This window comes from Jaculus jaculus, chromosome 13 (genome assembly GCF_020740685.1).
Source record: "Jaculus jaculus isolate mJacJac1 chromosome 13, mJacJac1.mat.Y.cur, whole genome shotgun sequence".
Taxonomy (NCBI): domain Eukaryota; kingdom Metazoa; phylum Chordata; class Mammalia; order Rodentia; family Dipodidae; genus Jaculus; species Jaculus jaculus.
Window position 1 is genome coordinate 28,250,055 of NC_059114.1, and position 19,812 is coordinate 28,269,866.

The 19,812-nt window shown below is 51.8% G+C and overlaps 1 protein-coding gene across 1 annotated transcript in view; it reads left to right on the forward strand.

The window, feature by feature from the left end:
• Hip1r (huntingtin interacting protein 1 related) overlaps positions 1 to 17,659 on the forward strand; it is a 34,636-nt gene extending 16,977 nt beyond the window's left edge. Inside the window, exons 2-32 of the mRNA XM_045132347.1 lie at positions 2,878 to 2,941; positions 3,371 to 3,513; positions 3,749 to 3,805; positions 4,705 to 4,785; positions 5,187 to 5,263; positions 5,502 to 5,563; positions 8,988 to 9,128; positions 9,882 to 9,939; positions 10,026 to 10,101; positions 10,188 to 10,328; positions 10,494 to 10,555; positions 10,738 to 10,810; positions 10,888 to 11,071; positions 11,155 to 11,243; positions 11,331 to 11,447; positions 11,521 to 11,622; positions 11,845 to 12,039; positions 13,218 to 13,365; positions 13,455 to 13,541; positions 13,870 to 13,977; positions 14,124 to 14,260; positions 14,418 to 14,528; positions 14,726 to 14,784; positions 15,000 to 15,030; positions 15,111 to 15,173; positions 15,459 to 15,559; positions 15,653 to 15,758; positions 15,864 to 15,987; positions 16,078 to 16,139; positions 16,241 to 16,447; positions 16,551 to 17,659. Of these exons, the coding sequence (XP_044988282.1) occupies positions 2,878 to 2,941; positions 3,371 to 3,513; positions 3,749 to 3,805; positions 4,705 to 4,785; positions 5,187 to 5,263; positions 5,502 to 5,563; positions 8,988 to 9,128; positions 9,882 to 9,939; positions 10,026 to 10,101; positions 10,188 to 10,328; positions 10,494 to 10,555; positions 10,738 to 10,810; positions 10,888 to 11,071; positions 11,155 to 11,243; positions 11,331 to 11,447; positions 11,521 to 11,622; positions 11,845 to 12,039; positions 13,218 to 13,365; positions 13,455 to 13,541; positions 13,870 to 13,977; positions 14,124 to 14,260; positions 14,418 to 14,528; positions 14,726 to 14,784; positions 15,000 to 15,030; positions 15,111 to 15,173; positions 15,459 to 15,559; positions 15,653 to 15,758; positions 15,864 to 15,987; positions 16,078 to 16,139; positions 16,241 to 16,447; positions 16,551 to 16,598 (3,114 nt within the window). The 3' untranslated portion in view covers positions 16,599 to 17,659. The remainder of the gene's footprint in view (positions 1 to 2,877; positions 2,942 to 3,370; positions 3,514 to 3,748; positions 3,806 to 4,704; positions 4,786 to 5,186; positions 5,264 to 5,501; positions 5,564 to 8,987; positions 9,129 to 9,881; positions 9,940 to 10,025; positions 10,102 to 10,187; positions 10,329 to 10,493; positions 10,556 to 10,737; positions 10,811 to 10,887; positions 11,072 to 11,154; positions 11,244 to 11,330; positions 11,448 to 11,520; positions 11,623 to 11,844; positions 12,040 to 13,217; positions 13,366 to 13,454; positions 13,542 to 13,869; positions 13,978 to 14,123; positions 14,261 to 14,417; positions 14,529 to 14,725; positions 14,785 to 14,999; positions 15,031 to 15,110; positions 15,174 to 15,458; positions 15,560 to 15,652; positions 15,759 to 15,863; positions 15,988 to 16,077; positions 16,140 to 16,240; positions 16,448 to 16,550) is intronic.
• Positions 17,660 to 19,812: the final 2,153 nt, after the last annotated feature.

The following is a 19,812-nucleotide window of genomic DNA, read 5'->3' on the forward strand; positions in this document are numbered from 1 at the left end:
GGACCCATGTAAGCCAAATGCACAAGGTGGCACATGCATCTGGAGTTCATTTGTAGGTGCTGGTGGCCCTAGTCTGCCCATTCTCTCTCTTTCTCAAATAAATAAAAAAATAAAATAGTAAAAAGAAATTATATACAAAGAAATTGTCATTTTAAGATGGGCACTTGGAAAACCATGTATTAGATTTAAAGAGGGTGAAAGAAGGTTCTTTTCTGTGGCCCAGCCCCAGTGGTGACGGGCAGGATCAGGAATTCAAGGACAGCCTGGGCTACATGAGACCGTCAAAATAAGAAAAAGAAAGCAGCCAGGGGCTGGAGACATGGCTTAGCAGTTAAGGTGCTTGCTTGCAAAGTCAAAGGACCCCAGTTCAATTTCCCAAGACCCACGTAAGCTGGATGTACAAGGTGGCCCATGTGTCTGGAGTTCATTTGCAGTTGCTGGAAGCCCTGGTGCACCAATTCTCTCCTTTGCTCGCTCCCTCCCTCTCTCTCAAATAAATAGCAGCCAGGCATGGTGGCATATGCACTTAGGAGGCAGAGGTAGGAGGCTCACTGTGAGGCCAGCCTGAGACTACATAGATAATTCTAGGTCAAGCATGCCTTTAATCCCAGCATTCTGCAAGGGAGATGGGTAGAAGGATTGCTGTGAGTTCAAGGCCAGCGTGGGATTACATAGTGAATTCCAGGTCAGCTTGGGCTAACCCTACCTCAAAACACCAAAAAATAAGAACTAAAAATAAAAAAAAAAAAAAAAAAGAAAGAAAGAAAGCAGAGATCCGGGCCTGGAAGGCTTCACTGTGGCTTCCCAGTGACCTTCCTCTTCAGAGAAGGCCCTGTACTTTCTGCCCTGTGTTTCAGCCTCCCTGTGTCTAGAACTACCTAGGCTGCCTGGGCAGCTATCATTCTTGCCAGCAATCTTCCAGGTGGCCGTCATCATTAGAGCCAGCTCAGGTATCAGGGCAGCTGGGGCTGAGGCTACATCCACAGATGGGATGGACACTCCTGGCTCTGAATTCACAGCTGCTTACCTGGCTGCTCAAGGAGGTATGGCCCACCTGCCCTCTGAGCCCCAGCGGGAGCTGTGTCCAGTTGCTAAGTACACTCAGTGTACAGTTTGGCAGACCTGGCTCTGTCCTTATTAACAGTACACATAACAGACTTAACCTCTGTAAATTTCAACTTCCTCACCAAGAAAATGACATGATAATTACCTCCTGGGTTCCTTCCAGGAGGCATGTGCTGTGCTGGCACTCAGCAGTTGGACATTGCTGGTCTCTGTGATTGTCCCCATCTCATCGTGTAGGTTCTGCCTTGGTGGGTTGATGTCTCCTGACATGGGGAGCATTAGCTTCACTGACCACAGCTGCTGGGTGGCCGTGTATTTGTGAGGGAAATGAGGCCCCGGGGAGGCTGTGGGGCACATACAAGAGCAGGTGGCTGGGTGGTCCTTGTGTCAGGCTAGCCAGGGCTTTATATATAAGGAAAGCCAGAGCAGGACCCTGGGATAGCAAGGTGGGAGGAATCAGCTGCAGCCTCAGGTCCCAGCATCCCAATGAGCCTCCACAATGGGCCTTGTGTGTGAAAGGGGGTCAATGCGCTTCATTGGGCAGTGCGGCGCAGGGGCCAGCTCAGGATCTGTCCATGCCCAGCGCTAGCAGCCCCTAGATCCATGCATCTGACCAGAAGGAGCCACTGAACTATGCTCCTCCTGCAGAAAAAAAAAAGTTTTGCCACTCCACCAAAGCAGGCCCATGGACTAATCCCTCCGCTGGGCAGGGCACTGCTTAGATGCTGTAAGGAGAGAGCATGGTGGCCCCAAAGTGAAGAAAGACAGCATGCAGTGCTGTCCAGCCCTGGCTGGCCTGTGGCATGGGCCTCCAGGGTGTCTGCCCAGTGTGGCCCATCAGCTGTGCTGGAGGAGGGCATCCTGGCCAGAGCTGCTGCAGGTCCCGGTCTCTGGGTCTTTGTCTGCAAACCCATTCCACACTCGTGCCTGTGGCCAAGGCAACTCTCTCAGTCTGTAAACACTTGTAAGTGCTCTGCTCTCCAGTAGGAGAGTGTCCCTGCCAGCATGATGAATTTCAGGTGTGGGCTAGGGACAGTACTGCTGTACCTGCCCTGAGCCTCCTGTCCAGGAGCCATCCTATTCAAGAAGCCTTCCTGGAAGGTATTGACGGCTGGGAGGGCTGGGGGAGAAGATTCAAGAGGCATGAGGCCTTGTGAATTCAGAGCCTTGGCTCTGGCTTTGGTCAAATGTATAGCTGCTTTTTGTTTGTCTTAGGTGACAACAGCGGAGTGCTAAGCTTCCCCTCCTTCAGGGCCATAGTTGTCCAGGAGAGAGAGCTGAGTCAGGATAGGCGCCCATCCATGCAGCCCACCAGCACAAGGCAGCAAACCACAGGACCTAGCCACTGGATGTGGTTAGGTGGGGTGTCAGTCTTACTGTGGACCCTGCTTCCCAGGGGAGGGGATGTTGTATCCTTTCAGAGGGGTACTAGCACCAGAGTTCAGCCCTGAGAAGTTCTCAGGTCTCCATGACTGACCCCTGAGAAGAGGATCATGGCTAGAAGATGCTGTTAGGCCATGCCTTCAGCACTACTCCTGGGGCCTGCAGGACCTCTTCAGGCAGAGCCACATGGGGTGGGTCGGACAGGCTCTTCTGAGTCATCAGCTTTCTCCTCTTTCTCCTTGCCTCCCAGAACAGTGGCTCATTAGCTGCAGCTTGAACTGCATGTTGAGTAGGAGAAGCATGGCTGCTTAGTGTATTCCCGCCTTGTCCACTTGTCTTCCAACAGGCCGTGTGACCTTTTCTCCTTTGGGGTGGGTTCTCAGGACAGCTGTGGTTGAGCTTCTAACTCTGCCCTCATGTCCCTCACAGGCCATCAGCATCAGTAAAGCCATCAACAGCCAGGAGGCCCCAGTGAAAGAGAAGCATGCCCGGCGTATCCTTGTGCTCCTCGGGTCATGGGAAGTGTGAGAAGGATGGGCTTGGTGTGGTCCTGCAGGATGAGTCTGGGACATGATCATTATGACTTTGCCCTTTTTAGTATCCTAACACCTGTCCCTGACCAAAAATCCTGGCTTTTTGTTGTTGAGGTATGTTCTCACTTTGGCCCTGGCCGACCTGGAATTCACTATGTAGTCTCAGGGTGGCCTTGAACTCACAGTGATCCTCATACCTCTGCCTCCCAAGTACTGAAATTAAAGGATTGCGCCACCAAGCCCAGCTTAAAATCCTGGCTTTTGTGACCTGGGGTGGGTGGGGGTTCTGGAGGCTCAGGTGCCAGGACTAAGTGTGAGACCATTTGCAGAGGCCTCAACCTCCTCATGCTTCAGTGTCTGTGCCTGGCTCTTAGCCTTGACCCTTGAAGGCATCATTCTGGGCACTCACCATGAGAAGGGGGCCTTCACCTTCTGGTCCTATGCCATTGGCCTGCCACTGCCAAGCAGCTCCATCCTCAGCTGGAAGTTCTGCCATGTCCTTCACAAGGTCCTCCGAGATGGGCACCCCAATGTGAGTAGTGGGGCCAGACCCCCATGCCACTGGCTGTCAGCACCCATGGGAGGCAGAACACTGTCCTCTCAAGGTGTACAGCTCTGGCTCCATTCTGTCCCCTTGAACTCTAGTCTGCCTAGCCTTGCTCAGGACCTGTCCTTGTACTTTGTCCCTCCTGCCCTGGACTTAAGAGCAAATGCCTCAAGACCCCCCACCAGGTTCTGGATCTTCTCACCCCCTGTTCCTGCCACAGGTGCTTCATGACTGCCAGCGGTACAGGAGCAACGTCCGAGAGATTGGTGACCTGTGGGTAGGTGCCTGGGACAGTGTCCAGACAAGTCTCTGCTTGGCATCCAGGGACCTTGTGAGCCCACACAACTGAGGAAAGGGTGCAGTCTTATAGCAGAAGATAGAGTGGTATCCCTGGGCTGCTATGGGCGAGTAGAGCCTCAGTGTGAGGCTGTGCCCATGCTGTTGAGTTCTGGATGGGGTGGGGTGTTCTGTCACGTTCTTGACCTGTGTAGCATCCAAGCTCATTAACTGGGCAAGATGGCAACCGTGGACCAAGTCTTGGAATGGTTGTCAGAGAGCCCACATGAAGAGCACAGAATTCTAGGCTTCCTCAGACTTGAATTGGGAGGCTTTCTGCATGCTTCCCAGTCAACTCTCAGATGCAACAGTCAGAGCCCTTGGAGAGCCTGTGTCTGGATGCATTCAGGAACAGCCCAGCTGCAGTGTTGCCTGCCCAGAACAGCTGCTGCTTATCCATGTCCACTGCAGTAAGGAAAAGAGTACCCATCGCAGAGCTGCTGCCTACCTCACTGGTGTGGCCATAGACTGCGAGGTTTGTCAGAGGGAGCTGGGAGGCTGTGTACAGGCGTCTGTTGGAATGTGCCTCCCCTTTTTTCCACAAGCACTATAATAAAGTATCCCCACTTGGAACTGGCCTGTTGCCCTGGACAAAGAGCTCTTGGCTCTTCTTACAAGAGTTTCTCTGGCAAGAATGCCTCGAAGTAAGGATAAGAGAAGTAAAAAGAGACTAGTGAGATTGGTGGAAATGTTTGTTGAGTGAATAAGCAATGGTTTGTGAAGGAATGGCACTCGCCTCTCCTTTCTACCTTCTTCTGCCTGGTTGCATACTTAGTCTTTAGAATTCCTAGGCATGTCCTTGGAAGGAGCCTCACTCTGGGTTCCAATTCCCTCCCTCAGGGGCACTTGCATGACCGGTATGGACAGCTGGTGAATGTCTACACCAAATTGTTGCTGACAAAAATCTCCTTCCACCTTAAGGTAGTTTTCTTGGGGAATCTTAAGGCTCAGGGACCTGTGGGCTCCTCCCTTTTGGACCTATAGAGGGTGATATCTGTCCTGTCCATGGTGTGTCCACTCACAGGGAAACTAGGATGACATAAAGTTCCTAGGTCAGGTGTTTATGATGATGTGATGGGCATCCCAGCTCTGTCTTTGCTCCAGTAGCTGTCAGACCTGGTCAGGCTGCCTTAACCATCCCCACAGTCTCTCTTTCCACTACCCCCAAGCCCTTAGCTAGCCCTCCACTGGCTTGCCAGAGCAGCAGGGATCACTGGGCTAGAATCATGAGAGCCTCCTAGGCTGCCCCCATGTTTTGGGAGTAATGAACCAAAATGTGGCTGCCCAACATGGCTGTAACTGAGTTGAGGCTCTTTCCATAGCACCCCCAGTTTCCTGCGGGTCTGGAAGTGACAGACGAGGTGTTGGAGAAGGCAGCTGGGACCGATGTCAACAACATGTAAGTCTGCATGGCCTCAGTTTACCTGGCATTCCTGAAATCCAGGCACACACTGGGTGGGGGAAGGTGTTGATGAGGCCATGCTCTCTGGGGTTGAAGGTCACACTCCCCGATGGACAGAGTTTATTTGGTACCTGATGTGTGTGTCTGGGTTAAAGACACTTATCTGCTCCTATGAGATCTCAGGGATAAGCAGGCATGTCCAGCCACTCCACTCATCCCTCCCTCTTCTCTGTAGCTTCCAGCTCACCGTAGAGATGTTTGACTACATGGACTGTGAGTTGAAGCTTTCAGAATCAGGTGAGCAGTCCACAGAGCAGTCTTTGGTCTGCATGTATCCCATGATGTCAGAGTTGGGAAGATAACAGTCATCAGACCAATGTGATGTTTTCTTTTTTCTTTCCCCCTAGTGCTAAGGGTGGGACCTGGAGCCTCACACATGCTAGGACAGCACTGAACACTGAACTCATCCCCAGTTCCTGATTGAATTGTCTTTAAAAAATTTATTTATTTGGATTTGACAAAAAGAGAGAGAATAGGCACATCATGCTGCAAGCAAACTCCAGATGCATGTGCCCCTTTTTTATCTGGCTAACATAGGTCCTGGGGAATCAAACCTGGGTCCTTTTTCTTTGCAGGCAAATGCCTTAACTGCTAAGCCATTCCTCCAGCCCTGAAATATTCTTTTTTAAATTTATTTTTATTTATTTGAGAGTGACATACAGAGAGAGAAAGAGGCAGAGAGAGAGAATGGGTGCATTCTCCATCCTCCAGCTACTGCAAACAAACTCCAGGCGCACGTGCCACCTTGTGCATCTGGCTAATGTGGGTCCTGGGGAATTGAGCCTTGAACTAGGGTCCTTAGGCTTCACAGGCAAGGGCTTAACTGCTGAGCCATCTCTCCAGCCCTGGAATATTCTTTTATAAAAAATAATTAAGCCAGATGTGGTGGTACATGCCTTTAATCCCAGCACTTGGGAGGCAGAGGTAGGAGGATCACCATGAGTTCAAGGCCACCCTGAGAGTACATAGTGAATTCCCGGTCAGCCTGAGACCCTCAAAAAACAAAACAAATAAACTATATATATAAATTTACAATCAGAGAGAGGAGAGAGAATGAATATGGGTGCACCAGGGCTTCTAGCCACTGCAGACAAATTCCAGGTGCATGTGCCACTTTGTGTAACTGGCTTTACATGAGTACTAGGGAATTGAACTCAGGTTGTTAGACTTTTTGGCAAGTGTCTCCAGTCCCCTGATGGAATGTTGTTGTTATTATTTTGCAAGGTAGGGTCTCACTCTAGCCTAGGCTGACCTGGAATTCACTATGTAGGCTCAGGGTGGCCTTGAATGCACAGTGATCCTCCTACCTCTTCCTTCCTAGTGCTGGGATTAAAGGTGTGCACCACCACGCCTGGCTTGGAATATTCTTAAATGTACTTGTTCTTTTGGGGTCCTTGCCTCTGCCAGGCATAGGTAATAGCACTTCTTGGCATCTCTAAAGCCTGGTGCTAAGGCCTCCTCATCTCCAGGACCCTATGAATATGCTTAGAGTACAGCCTTGGCTGTACTCCTACCCCACGAGTATCACTGTTGGCCCCAGGATGAGGAGAGAGTGGAAATACAATCTGTGGAGGAGCCTCCTCTCTAAGCTCTTGCTTGGCCTCTAGGCACCTGCAGTAACTCCCCAAGAGAATTTGCACTGTATTTCCCACTTAGTGTCCAGAAACACCTCTCAGTCTTGTCAGACAGCTTAACACAGGACTGGCAGCTATTGGACAGGAAATCTCAGAGGGCTTGCCCTCCTGGCCTGGAAGGGGGAAAGGGGAATTCTACCTTGGTCAGGAAAGACTTAAAGAACATTCTGTGTGGAATAAAGCAGATTATAGAACAGTGCTTATTCATACATTTAAAACCCAAAGCAGTACTTTCTGTGTGCTTTATGCAAAATGTACTTTATCTAATTAGGAACCAAGAAAAGGTGAGGAATGGCACTTTGCCTCTGCCTTCTCATCCCTCCCATCCTGGCCTTTTCCTGTTTGCAGGCAGCCCCACCCCAGCAAGGCCCGAACAGGACTCCAGGACCTAGGGGGTGGCTACTCTGGAAGTTTTCCAGTGGCTACCCAGCGTGGGACTGCTTGGCCTCTCCCACTATAGCTTGCTGCAGGCTCTTTGTCATTCCTCTCTCTGCCCTAGAGAAGATGCCAGCCAGGGAGGCAGCCTCATGTTTGTCCTGTGTCCCTACTCCTCTGGAGTTCTGATACAAGGCCTGATTGTCAGGGGCTCTGGGGGCAAGTAAGGTATCAGGTCACTTCAGGCTGCTTCCATGGCTATAACCTAGAACAAGCCCTGACCAGGTGGTAAGGTAAAAGCAATGGGGTGATACTTTTTTTTTTTTTTTTTTAAATATTGAGGGTTGGAGAGATGGCTTAGTGGTTAAGGCACATGCCTACAAAGCCTAAGAACCCAGGTTCAATTCTGCATGTCCCATGTAAGCCAGATGCACATGGTGGTACATGCATCAGGGCTAGAGGCCCTGGTGTGCCCATTCTTACTCACTCTCCCTTTCTCTCTGTCCCTAATAAATAAAAACAAATCTTAAATATTGAGAGAAAGAATGTATGCCAGGGCCTCTTGTCACTGCAAATGAACTCCAGACACATGTGCCACTTTGTGCATATGACTTTACGTGGATACTAGAAAACTAAACCCAGGCCAGCAGACTTTGTAAGCAAATACCTTTAACCACTGATCTATTTCCCCAGTCCAGTGACAGTTTTCTGAGACAGGGCCTCACTATGTAGTGCAGGCTGGCCTTGACCTCAGGCCTCATGCCACAGCCTCCCCAGTGCAGATATTCTAGTTATGCCTCAACTTGCCTACCTTTGTGACAGCCCTAGTGTTCAGAGCAGATTTTTTAAATGTATATTTTATTACTTATTTATTTGAGAGAGAGAATGTGAATGGGTACTCCAGCCACTGCAAATGAACTACAGATGCATGCACCCCCCTGTGCATTTGGCTTATGTGGGTCCTGGAGAATTGAACCAGGATCCTTTGGCTTTGCAGGCAAATACCTTAACTGCTAAGCCATCTCTACAGCCCCAAATTTTTAAAGTTTTTTGTTTATTTTTATTTATTTATTTGAGAGTGACAGAGAAAGAGGCAGAGAGAGAGAATGGGTGTGCCAAGGTGTCCAGCCACTGCAAATGAACTCCAGACATGTGCACCCCCTTGTGCATCTGGTTTACGTGGGTCCTGGGGAATCAAGCCTCAAACTGGTGTCCTTAGGCTTCACAGGCAAGCGCTAAGCCATCTCTCCAGTCCAAGCCCAATTTTTAAAAAATACATTTTATTATTTGTTTATTTGAGAGTGTGTGTGTGTGTCAGAGCAGATTTGAGACCCCTGACCATGGAGCTTCCACTCCTGTCCCTCAAGCTGCTGTGCTACCATGCTAGAGACTTCTGGAAACTTGCTGTTCCCTTTGTCTTATTCCAGTACAAGTGCTTCAGTCTGATGCCAGAGAATGCTGGTGTCAGAGACTTGGATTAGAATTCCATCTATCTTCAAACCTTCATATCAGTTGTGTCAGTACAACAGGAGGACAGTCATTGACTCCAGGGCCACCAGAGCCTGGGCTGTCACTAAGGTGGCTGTCAGTGGGGACATACACCATGTCTCCAACCATGCTGACTCACACTGGTGTCTACTCCTCTTCTACAGTTTTCCGGCAGCTCAACACAGCCATTGCAGTGTCCCAGATGTCCTCCGGTCAGTGCCGCCTGGCCCCACTCATCCAGGTCATCCAGGACTGCAGCCACCTGTACCACTACACAGTCAAGCTCATGTTCAAGCTGCACTCCTGTGAGTCAGTCTGTTCTGTACATCCCAAGGTAGCTGCGGTCCTGGGTGGGATGCATTGGCTTTATGCCTATCAGTGTTAACTGAATGGAAGAGGTGATTACAGAGAATTGTGTTAACATAATAATAGCATGTTTTATGAAGATACTTTTCCAAAGCAGAAAAAGACTGAGTAGAGTGGCATAGTTTTGTATTTTTTTAAATATTTTTTGTTCATTTTTATTTATTTATTTGAGAATGACACACAGAGAGAGGCACATAGAGAGACAGAGAGAGAGAGAGAGAGAATGGGCGTGCCAGGGCCTCCAGCCACTGCAAATGAACTCCAGACGTGTGCACCCCCTTGTGCATCTGGCTAACGTGGGTCCTGGGGAATCGAGCCTCGAACCGGGGTTCTTAGGCTTCACAGGCAAGTGCTTAACCACTAAGCCATCTCTCCACCCCATAGTTTTGTATTTTTGTGGCTCTCTGAACACTTGTCATAGGAGAGAACAGTAGCCTCTCTCCTGCTTCTGAATATGTCCCATCATGATCTCTGGGGAACAAAGCAAGAGCTATCACTGTAGTGCTCAGGAATTGATCCTGAGATATGGTACCCCCCACTCCCAAAGTCAGGCACAAGTGAGGCATGCTGTGATTCCAGAGTCTCCATGTCTCATCTTCCTTCTCTGTGGATCCAGAACAGGGAGGTTTCAGAAAGCAAGCCACAGAGTAAAAGCAAACAGGAAATTCTGTTAAACTTGTGCTGTCTCCCAGGTCTCCCGGCAGACACCCTGCAAGGCCACAGGGACCGGTTCCATGAGCAGTTTCACAGGTACAGCCCTGAGCAGGACTAAGCATGGTTGGGAAGAGGCCTTGTGGCTCCCCTGTGATGTGTCATCCATCCTTCACTACCTACAGTCTCAGGAACTTCTTCCGCCGAGCTTCGGATATGCTCTACTTTAAGCGCCTCATCCAGATCCCCCGACTGCCTGAGGTACCGCACCCCTCCCATGCTCTGGGTCCTGAGAGCTTTGGCTAGGACCCTCACAGCTGAGCAGCTCCCACCTCCTGCCCCTGCAGGGACCCCCCAACTTCCTACGGGCCTCAGCCCTGGCCGAGCACATCAAGCCTGTGGTGGTGATCCCTGAAGAGGCCCCAGAGGACGAGGAACCTGAGAACCTCATTGAGATCAGCAGTGGGCCCCCCGCTGCAGAGCCAGTGGTGAGCTTCCGCACTGACAGAGAGTCTCCCCTGTATCCCTGTCCTTCCCCATGAGGAAAGTCCTTCAACCTAGCATAAGCCTGGGGACATGTCAGGTTTTTAGGCTTTCTGCAACACAGAGGGCACAGATGTATGGACAGGGGTCACTGTGCTCTGCTATGGCAGGTGGTGGCTGACCTCTTTGATCAGACCTTTGGACCCCCCAATGGCTCCATAAAGGATGACAGGTGAGTTCCCAGGGGCTGGCTGGGGTCAGGGGAAATGGGGGGGGGGGCTGGAAAGTCTGAGGATAGGGGAGATGGACTCATGAAATGCCCAAATCACAAGTGGCCAGTAGAGAGCCTGCCTCCTTCATGTGAGTTTGTGACCTTTTGGTTGATGAACTTGAGCCCAAGACTTCTGTCCTCAGGGACCTCCAGATCGAGAACTTGAAGAAAGAGGTAGAAACCCTCCGTGCTGAGCTTGAGAAGATCAAGCTGGAGGTGAGGTGAGGGGATGTGATAGAGGGAGGTCGTCACATGGGCCAGCAGGGCCTACTTCTGTCCTTGCTGCGCTGCAGGCCCAGCGGTATATCTCGCAGCTGAAGGGCCAGGTGAATGCCTTGGAGACAGAGCTGGAGGAACAACGGAAGCAGAAGCAGAAAGCCCTGGTGGACAACGAGCAGCTCCGCCATGAGCTGGCACAGCTGAAGGCCGCACAGCTGGAGAGTGCGCGCAATCAGAGCTTGCGAGAGGAAGCCGAGAGTGTGTACCTCTGTGGCAGTGCCTGGGTGAGGGCCTGGGCTCCCCTTTGCCTAGTAGCTGGGCTCAGCCTCTCCTCTTTGTAGGGAAAGCCAGTGCCACAGAGGCACGCTACAGCAAGCTGAAGGAGAAACACAGTGAGCTCATCAGTACACATGCAGAGCTGCTCAGGAAGGTGGGCCTGCCAGCTCCCACCCTGGCCTTGGGGAAGGGCAGTGCCATCCAAGTCCAGGGCATGAGCCTGTCTGCTCCCTGCCTGTAGAATGCAGACACAGCCAAGCAGCTGACAGTGACACAGCAGAGCCAGGAGGAGGTGGCACGGGTAAAGGAGCAGCTGGCCTTCCAGATGGAGCAGGTGAAGCGTGAGTCGGAGATGAAGGTATGTCCTGTATGCAGGTCCCGCCCCATATTCTGCAGCCCTGCTGTCCCAGTGACACACTGTCCTGTCCTAGCTGGAGGAGCAGAGTGACCAGCTGGAAAAGCTCAAGAGTGAGCTGGCAGCCAAGTCTGGAGAGCTGGCTCTTGCACAGGAGGCCCTGAGCCGTACAGAGCAGGTACTACCGACTACACAGGGGACAGAGTAGGTTGCTGGGATCAGGCTGGGATATCCTTTCCTCTCAACTGGGCCACACTTAGATGCCACTGGGTTCAGAGGACTCAGCCAGGCCCAGGTACAGTCCCAAGCCTCAGGAAGTTCTGGGTGTCACGGTTGACTGTAAATATGGGGCAGGGCTGGGCAGGGCTAAGATGGCTGGTCACAGGCCTCCTGTTCACAGAGTGAATCAGAGCTGAGCTCACGGCTGGACACACTGAGTGCAGAGAAGGACACGCTAAGTGGGGCCATGAGGCAGCAGGAGGCTGAGCTGCTGGCTGCCCAGAGCCTGGTGCAGGAGAAGGAAGAAGCACTGAGCCAGGAGCGGTGGCGCAGCTCCCAAGAGAAGAATGAGCTGCAGGGGCGGCTGGCAGAGAAGGTACAGCCTCCCCTTGCCATAGCAGCAGTACCACGTTTTTGCCAGGCAGCTTGCTCCTTTGTTGCGTGAATCCATGTTCTTACCATGTTCAGGGTCTGTATCCCATTCATGTTGCTAGGATTTTACTACCTCTTAAAAAGAAGCTCCTGGGCTGGAGAGATGGCTTAGCAGTTAAGACATTTGCCTGTGAAGCCTGAGAACCCAGGTTCGATTCCTCAGTACCCACATAAGCCAGATGCACAAGGCGGCACATGCTTCTGGAGTTCATTTGCAGTGGCTAAAGGCCCCGGTGCACCCATTCTCTTGCTTTCTCTCAAGTAAATAAATAAAATATTTTTTTTTAAAAAAAAAGAAGCTGGGCATGGCGGCACACACCTTTAATCCCAGCGCTCAGAAGGCAGAGATAGGAGAATCACCATGAGTTCAAGGCCACCCTGAGACTATATAGTGAATTCTAGGTCAGCCTGGGCTAGAGTGAGACCCTACCTCGCAAAACCAAAAAAAAAAAAATAAAGCAGTTGTAGGTGCAAGAACCAATTTCCCCACATCCTCATCGCCATTTATGGTCTTTATTTTAGCCCAGTTGGATATAAACTCTGGCTCATTTTTAAACACATTTTTATTTATTTATAAGCAGAGTAAGAGAGAATGAGCACATTAGGGCTTCTGGTTGCTACAAACCAACCCCAGATGCATGCTCCACTTCTGGTATCTGGCCTTTCGTGGGTACTAGGGAATTGAACTGGGGTTGCTAGGTTTTGCAGGCAAGCACCTTAACCATTGGGCAATCTCTTCAGCACCCCCCCCCTTCTTCTGTAGCCCAGGCTGGCTGGTTCTGCCTCTTTAGTTTGAGGTGTGCCCCACCACACCCAGCTACTTACTGTGTTTTAGGTCTACATTTCCTCATTGGCTAATGCCACTGAGCATCTTTTCATGTGGTTGGCGGCTGTTTGGGGAGAATATTCAGATTCTTCACCTGCTTATCAACTGTTTGTCCCTCTTATGGGCAGCCCAAGCCCTAGAGGATGGGAGATAGAATGAAAGCTCCTTCCTGGACAGTCAGAAGAAGCCATCCACAATCATGGATGCAACTGGGCCTGACTAGTTGCCCTTTGGAGCTGTCCCACAGCCCTGGGTCTTGAGAAAGGTCTGTAGGCTGCCTGCTGTCTTCCCACCAGGAGTCTCAAGAGCAGGGGCTGCGGCAGAAGCTGCTGGATGAGCAGTTTGCAGTGTTGCGAGGTGCCGCTGCAGAGGGTGAGGCCATCTTGCAGGATGCTGTGAACAAGCTAGACGACCCATTGCATCTGCGCTGCACCAGCTCCCCAGGTACACACTTGGGGGGACCTCCTTCCTGTCCCCCAAACCTGAGAAGTAGGCAGGGTGGCTGAGGCCTTACACTCTCCTTGTGATTGCAGACTACCTGGTGAGCAGGGCCCAGGCAGCCCTGGATACTGTGAGTGCCCTGGAGAAGGGGCATGCCCAGTACCTAGCCAACTGCACAGGTGAGTGCAGCCATGGGTTGGGCGGTCAGGTAGGCTGCCTGTTGTAGAGATTTTGGGGTGGCAGGCACCTTTTTGGGAAGCTAAGCAAGTGTCCCTGCCAGCTCCCATCTCTGAACCTGACTCTGGGCAAAGTGCCTTGTGAACAGCAGTGTCTGGGGTCACTCTGACCCTGGTTGTTACTGCTCTGCTGTCTCTCCTTGCCTGGCCTTCCTCTCATCTATACATGATCACTGGGACTTTGGCTTAGGCTTGCTGAGAAGATAATGATGGCCCCCCACAAGTGTTATCAGTGCTCCCCACCTACAACCTTGGCCCTGTCCACCTGCAGATGCCTCTGCTCTGGTGGCAGCCTTGACCCGCTTCTCCCATTTGGCCGCGGACACCATCATCAATGGCAGTGCTACCTCCCATTTGGCCCCAACCGACCCTGCCGACCGTAAGTAGGTCCTAGTGGCTGCCTCACTAGCTTGTCTCCTACAGGGGTCTGGCCTACAGAGATTTCCTTAGCTCCTGAGCCAGGGTGTGTGTAGCCATCATTTGAGGTACTCAATGAAGGCTTTGTTCATGGCCCCTGCCCCACAGGCTTGATGGACATGTGCAGGGAATGTGGGGCCCGGGCTCTAGAGCTCCTGGGGCAGCTGCAGGACCAGACAGCGCTGCCAAGGGCACAGCCCGACTTGCTGCGGACTCCCCTTCAGGGCATCCTTCAGCTGGGCCAGGTGAGTCTGTAGCTGAGGGGCTGGGCAGGGCTAATTTCTTTGTACTCCTGCCTGGCTATGCATAGAGCCTTGTAGCACATTCTTCCTGGATGTCTTTCCCAGGCTCCCTAGGGTCTGATTAAGGTTGAATCTACCTGTCTGACTCCTCTCCTCCCAGGAGCTGAAGCCCAAGAGTCTGGATGTGCGACAAGAGGAACTAGGGGCCATGGTTGACAAAGAGATGGCAGCCACCTCTGCAGCCATCGAGGATGCTGTGCGGAGGATCGAGGTGAGGACTGAAGTTCAGGACTCCCCCATTGCCTGCAGGAGCCTCAGGATCTGGAGCCCCCAACTGAGCTGGGTGTAGGCTACCTCTGAACTGGGGATATATAGCATATTGCTGGAGTTTCTGGTGAGGGAAGAGGGTGCTGTGGGTTTTCTGACCTGACTCTCAGGATTGCTGGCTCATTCTGTCATTGGGTGTAGGACATGATGAACCAGGCCCGCCATGAGAGCTCAGGAGTGAAACTGGAGGTGAATGAGAGGTGAGCTCTACTTCTGTCCTGAGACCCCAGCATGCGGCAGGGTTTGCATGAGCCCCAGGTCCAGGAGGTCTACCCTTTTGACTGCTGAGCTCCAGAAAGGAGGGACTGGGAGTGAAATTAATACTTGTCCCTTGCCCTCTTGTGGCCAAACCTTGAATGGTTTCACATTGCCATGCTACAGAGCAGCCTCCTCTCTCCCTTCTGTTCCTCCCCAGGATTCTCAACTCCTGCACAGACCTGATGAAGGTGAGTGGGCACAGTGACCCTAGGGTGGGCTCTGAATTCGGACCACCTAGAGAGTCATATATGTATCTTGGTCTTGGTAGGCCATCCGGCTCCTAGTGATGACATCTACCAGCCTGCAGAAGGAAATTGTGGAGAGTGGCAGGGTGAGCAGGGCAGACTATGGTCTGTCAGCTTCCCTGGTTGGGCCAGCAAGGGCTGTGACCTCTGAGTCCCTGACCCCTTTGGGTATGAGACACCTGAAAAGGGCAGTTGTGTGATATCATTGATATAACTTTGAAAAGCCCCACACTGGAGGGAGGCTTTAGGAAGGTCCCGGGGATGTGCCTGTGCCTGGAGCTGAGGGAATGGGCCAATGGGTCCAGGGGACTTAATCCTGTCTGTGATGTCCTTGACTGGCCAGTCTATCCCTGTCTTCTCACTGCCACTAGGGGGCAGCCACACAGCAGGAATTTTACGCCAAGAACTCCCGGTGGACTGAAGGCCTCATCTCCGCCTCCAAGGCCGTGGGCTGGGGAGCCACACAGCTGGTGTATGTTGTCCCAGGTGGAGGTGGGGGTGGGGTGGATAGGCCTGAGAGTCAGGGGTGCAGAGACCCAGGCCCTGATCTGCCCCTACCCCTCAGGGAGTCTGCTGACAAGGTGGTGCTTCACATGGGCAAGTATGAAGAGCTCATCGTCTGTTCCCATGAGATTGCAGCCAGCACAGCCCAGCTGGTGGCAGCCTCCAAGGTGAAGCTGCAGTGACATCCAAGGTCCACAGGCTTTGGGCCTGACCTGGCCTTAGGGTCAACAAGCCCTGGACTGGGAGACCATGACTTCCCTTGCTCACCCTAGGTAAAAGCTGACAAACACAGCCCCCACCTGAGCCGCTTGCAGGAATGCTCCAGAACCGTCAATGAGAGGGCTGCCAGTGTAGTGGCCTCTACCAAGTCAGGCCAGGAGCAGATTGAGGACAGAGGTGAGTACCCTGGTGTCCAGGTGGTGCTGCTGGCTTCCCAGGGCCTGCAGGAATGACTGCTTAGACCCTTACCCCTTGTCCCGGTCACAGACACCATGGATTTCTCTGGCCTGTCCTTGATCAAGCTGAAGAAGCAGGAGATGGAGACCCAGGTAGGTCCCCTGATGCCCACTTCTGATAGACTCTTGGGGCTGAGCTCTGGGAGGAGCCCTGGAGGGTATGGGCAGTGCTGAGCTAGCTGTGTGGTCTATAGGTGAGAGTCTTGGAACTGGAGAAGACACTGGAGGTAGAGCGTGTGCGGCTCGGGGAGCTGCGGAAGCAGCACTATGTGTTGGCTGGAGTGATGGGAACATCTAGTGAGGAGGAGCCCAGCCGGCCCAGCCCTGTACCCCGAAGTGGGGCCACCAAGAAGCCACCTCTGGCCCAGAAGCCCAACATAGCCCCCAGACAGGACAACCAGGTGCCAGACATCAGTGCTGGGAATGGGGGGAGAAATGTGGCTTCACCCGGGAGGTACCATGTGCTTCTGCCTCTTCTAAGCCCTTGTCTTTTGACTCCTGCAGCTGGACAAGAAGGATGGTGTCTACTCGGCTCAACTCGTGAACTATTAGACCCACAACAGGTTCAGCAGGGTAGCTTGAGGCCTCGGCTGTCCTGCAAGGGACAAGGGGCCTCCAATCCTTGTACCCTGTTCCTGGAGCATTGTCCCCAGGGCCTCACAGCCTTCACTAGCCTGAAGAGGCCTGAGCTACATGGGACATCTATTTATCTTCAGTAGGAACTGCCCACAGCAGCTGGGAACCAGCAGGCCCAAGCACAACTCTGCAGCAAATATGGAATGTTTTTAATATTCTGAGTCTTTTCTTCCTAAGTTTCTAGTTATCACACTGGGAAAACAGGGCCATGCAAGGGCCTCCCTGCCACTGGTGTCCAAATCTGAGGCTGTCTGAAGGCAGGATCCTTGCTAGCTATCAGGGATAAGGGAATGGCCCCCTATGTCCTTTGTGGGGCAGATTGCCTGAGGTACCCTTAGGCTGTGTGGCCCCAGGCAGAGCAGGTGGGCCGGAGCAGAGGGTGTCACACTCTGTGAGCCTGGTGCTAGGGCATTCATGTTGGGAGCCCCAGCGCTGTGGGAACCTGGCAGCTGGGACTGGCTGAGGCTGCTGCTGGGGGCCCATGGCCTGCCCTGACTCAGGTGCTGTCTCTGCTCCCCAAGTGTTCATTTCCATCTGGACTCTGTGGCCGCCTTCCCACTTCCTGTTTTCATTCTCCTGGCCTAGCTGGCCCTGCCCAGTTATGGCTCTTCCATCTTCCACCTTAGGCAGATTCTAGCCCTTCCAAAATGGACCTTAGCTCCCTAGCTCAGAAAATGCCCAGAAACTCGAAACCACAGGCCCACTTTTGGGTGTGTGTGTGAGGAGAGGGTGAGATAGATTCCTGGCCTTGCCCATCCCTTTCAGGTTTCAATAAATTAGTGTCCCTTGAGCCTATGGGGACTAGTCAAGTGGGGGTGGACAAGATTGTCAGATCCAGCAGCTGGACTTGACAAGTGTTCAGCCTCCAGCTGTCCGCATGCCCTGGTCTGGGGCTGTGGGAGGGAGCCAACTCTTGCCCTGTTTAGTATTCTCTGTGTGGAGGTTCCATTGGCAATAAAATGCACTGACTGTTGTCACCAGTGCCTCCCTGAGGGGCTGTGCCTAGATTTTTTAAAAACATTTTTAGGGATGTGGGTTCTCATTGGCTCCTAGGTGAGCTCTTTGTGGTTTCTATTGGTGACACATTTGGGGTTAATGCTGCTGGACTGCCACCAGTTGCAAAACTTCAGTGAAGACTGAACCAGGCCTTCCCATGAGGCCACTTCTGTTCTGGCTAAACCCCACCATGGCCTTTACAGTAGCAAATGCCCAAACCTGCCTCTCAGGCCACATGTCTTTAGCCACACTTTGCCATTTCCACTTTGAGAGTGAGCTCGTCGGGGTGGCCTTTACTATCAAGTCTCTCAGTCTAATCTGCTGCAGGTTCCAGAGAGCAAGGTTGGCTAGGGGCTTCTCACACCCACAACTCTGGCATTATGGGACGTAAGAACACTGCCAACCTCAGACTAGTTACCTCCTCCAGGCATATGAGGAGTGTACACAGGAAGGGTGGGCAGCAGGGTACTGAAGTGTTCTGCAGACTAGTGGTCACCACGCAAGCCTGAGATGGAGGCCAGATCTGGATCCATCCTTCACAGCACACTTCTTAAAGCGAATGGCTGCCAGATAGAAACCAGTAAGAACTGGCATGCGCTAACTACATTTAATGACCCTAGAGACCAAACCTCGAACTGGAGACTCCATCTTGAGTCTCCTGGACTACAAACCTTGGAGTCTGGTCCGGGCATCTCGCATACTTCTCTCTGATCACTTTCACACTGTCCCTGTCCTTTCTTGATCCTTTTCATGAACAAGAGGGAAGGGGCTCCGACAAGGCTGAGTTTATCACTGGAGTCCAGTGTACTTACTGGGGATGGAATACAAACTTGGTTAGAAGCTTCCTAGCAGCTACTAGAAAGAAAAAGCACCAGATTTTCTCTAAGGCAAACAGATTTCTCTGAACAAGCTTCTCGTCCTGATACTGCACGTCACCACAGGGAAGTGAACAAGGAGCCTCTTCCTCAGAGATGGTCATGGGTCAAGCTTGCACAGAGCTGCCTTCAGTGTTCAAACTCCTTATAAGGGCCTTCTGGTACAGTTGGCTCAGCAAAGGGCAGAGAGCACATGAGGTCACAGGTACATAGGAGACAGCTACCAAGGGCCCCTTTACCTCAACAGGGAAACAGCATTCAGTGGGCCTTGGTTTGGGGTGGTGGCACTGTATTCCCTCAAAATGGTTGTTAACAAGTTCCCAAGCAAAATGTCAGAGCCACTGAAATGCTACCATCTGAAACAGTGTCCTACCTTGTTTGATCATTTGTTCAGGTCTGTCCCCGAGGTCATACTCAGCACTGTCCCAGTACTGTGGCTGCAGGCCTGAAAACATTGTTCTTTTGTAACAGGAGCATGCTTCTATCACTGCCATCTGATTAAAAGAGAAGCAGCTAATGCCAGAGACCCTGGACAGGCAAAGGCTTCAAATCACTGGTAGCTTTAAAAAAAAAAAAAGGTATGGCAGGGCCTCCAGCTGCTGCAAACTCCAAATGTGTGCACCACTTTGCTTAGGCTTTGCAGGCAAGCACCTTAACCAAGTCATCTCTTCAGCTCCCAGATGGGCTTTTTTAAGTGCATGTGTTTGCAGATACACACAAAAATGTTTTTGTTTTAAACATCAAGAAGTCAGGTGCTGGAGAGATGGCTTGGCGATTAAGGTGCTTGCCTGCAAAGCCGAAGTACCCAGGTTCAATTCCCCAGAATCCACGTAAGCCAGATGCACAAGGTGGCACATGTCAAGTTCTTTTGTGAGCAGCTGGAGGCTCTGGCATGCCCATTCTCTCTCTCTGGCTCATAAATAAAATTATAGAAAGAAAATATGTTAGTGACATTTAAAAAAAAAAAAAAAAAGGTCAGAAGCTGAGTGTGGTGGTGTGCGTCTTTAAATCCCAGTACTTGAGAGGTGGAGGTAAGAGGATCACTGAGTTCAAAGCCAGCCTGGGACCACAGAGTGAGTTTCAGGTCAGCTTGGGCTAGAGTGAGACCCTACCTCAAAAAATAAGTAACGGGCTGGGGAGAAGGCTCAGCAGTTAAGGCACTTGTCTTACATAAAGCCTAATGACCTGGGTTCAGTACCCCAGGACCCACATAAAGCCAAAAGCACAAAATGGTGCATGCATCTGGAGTTCACTTGCAG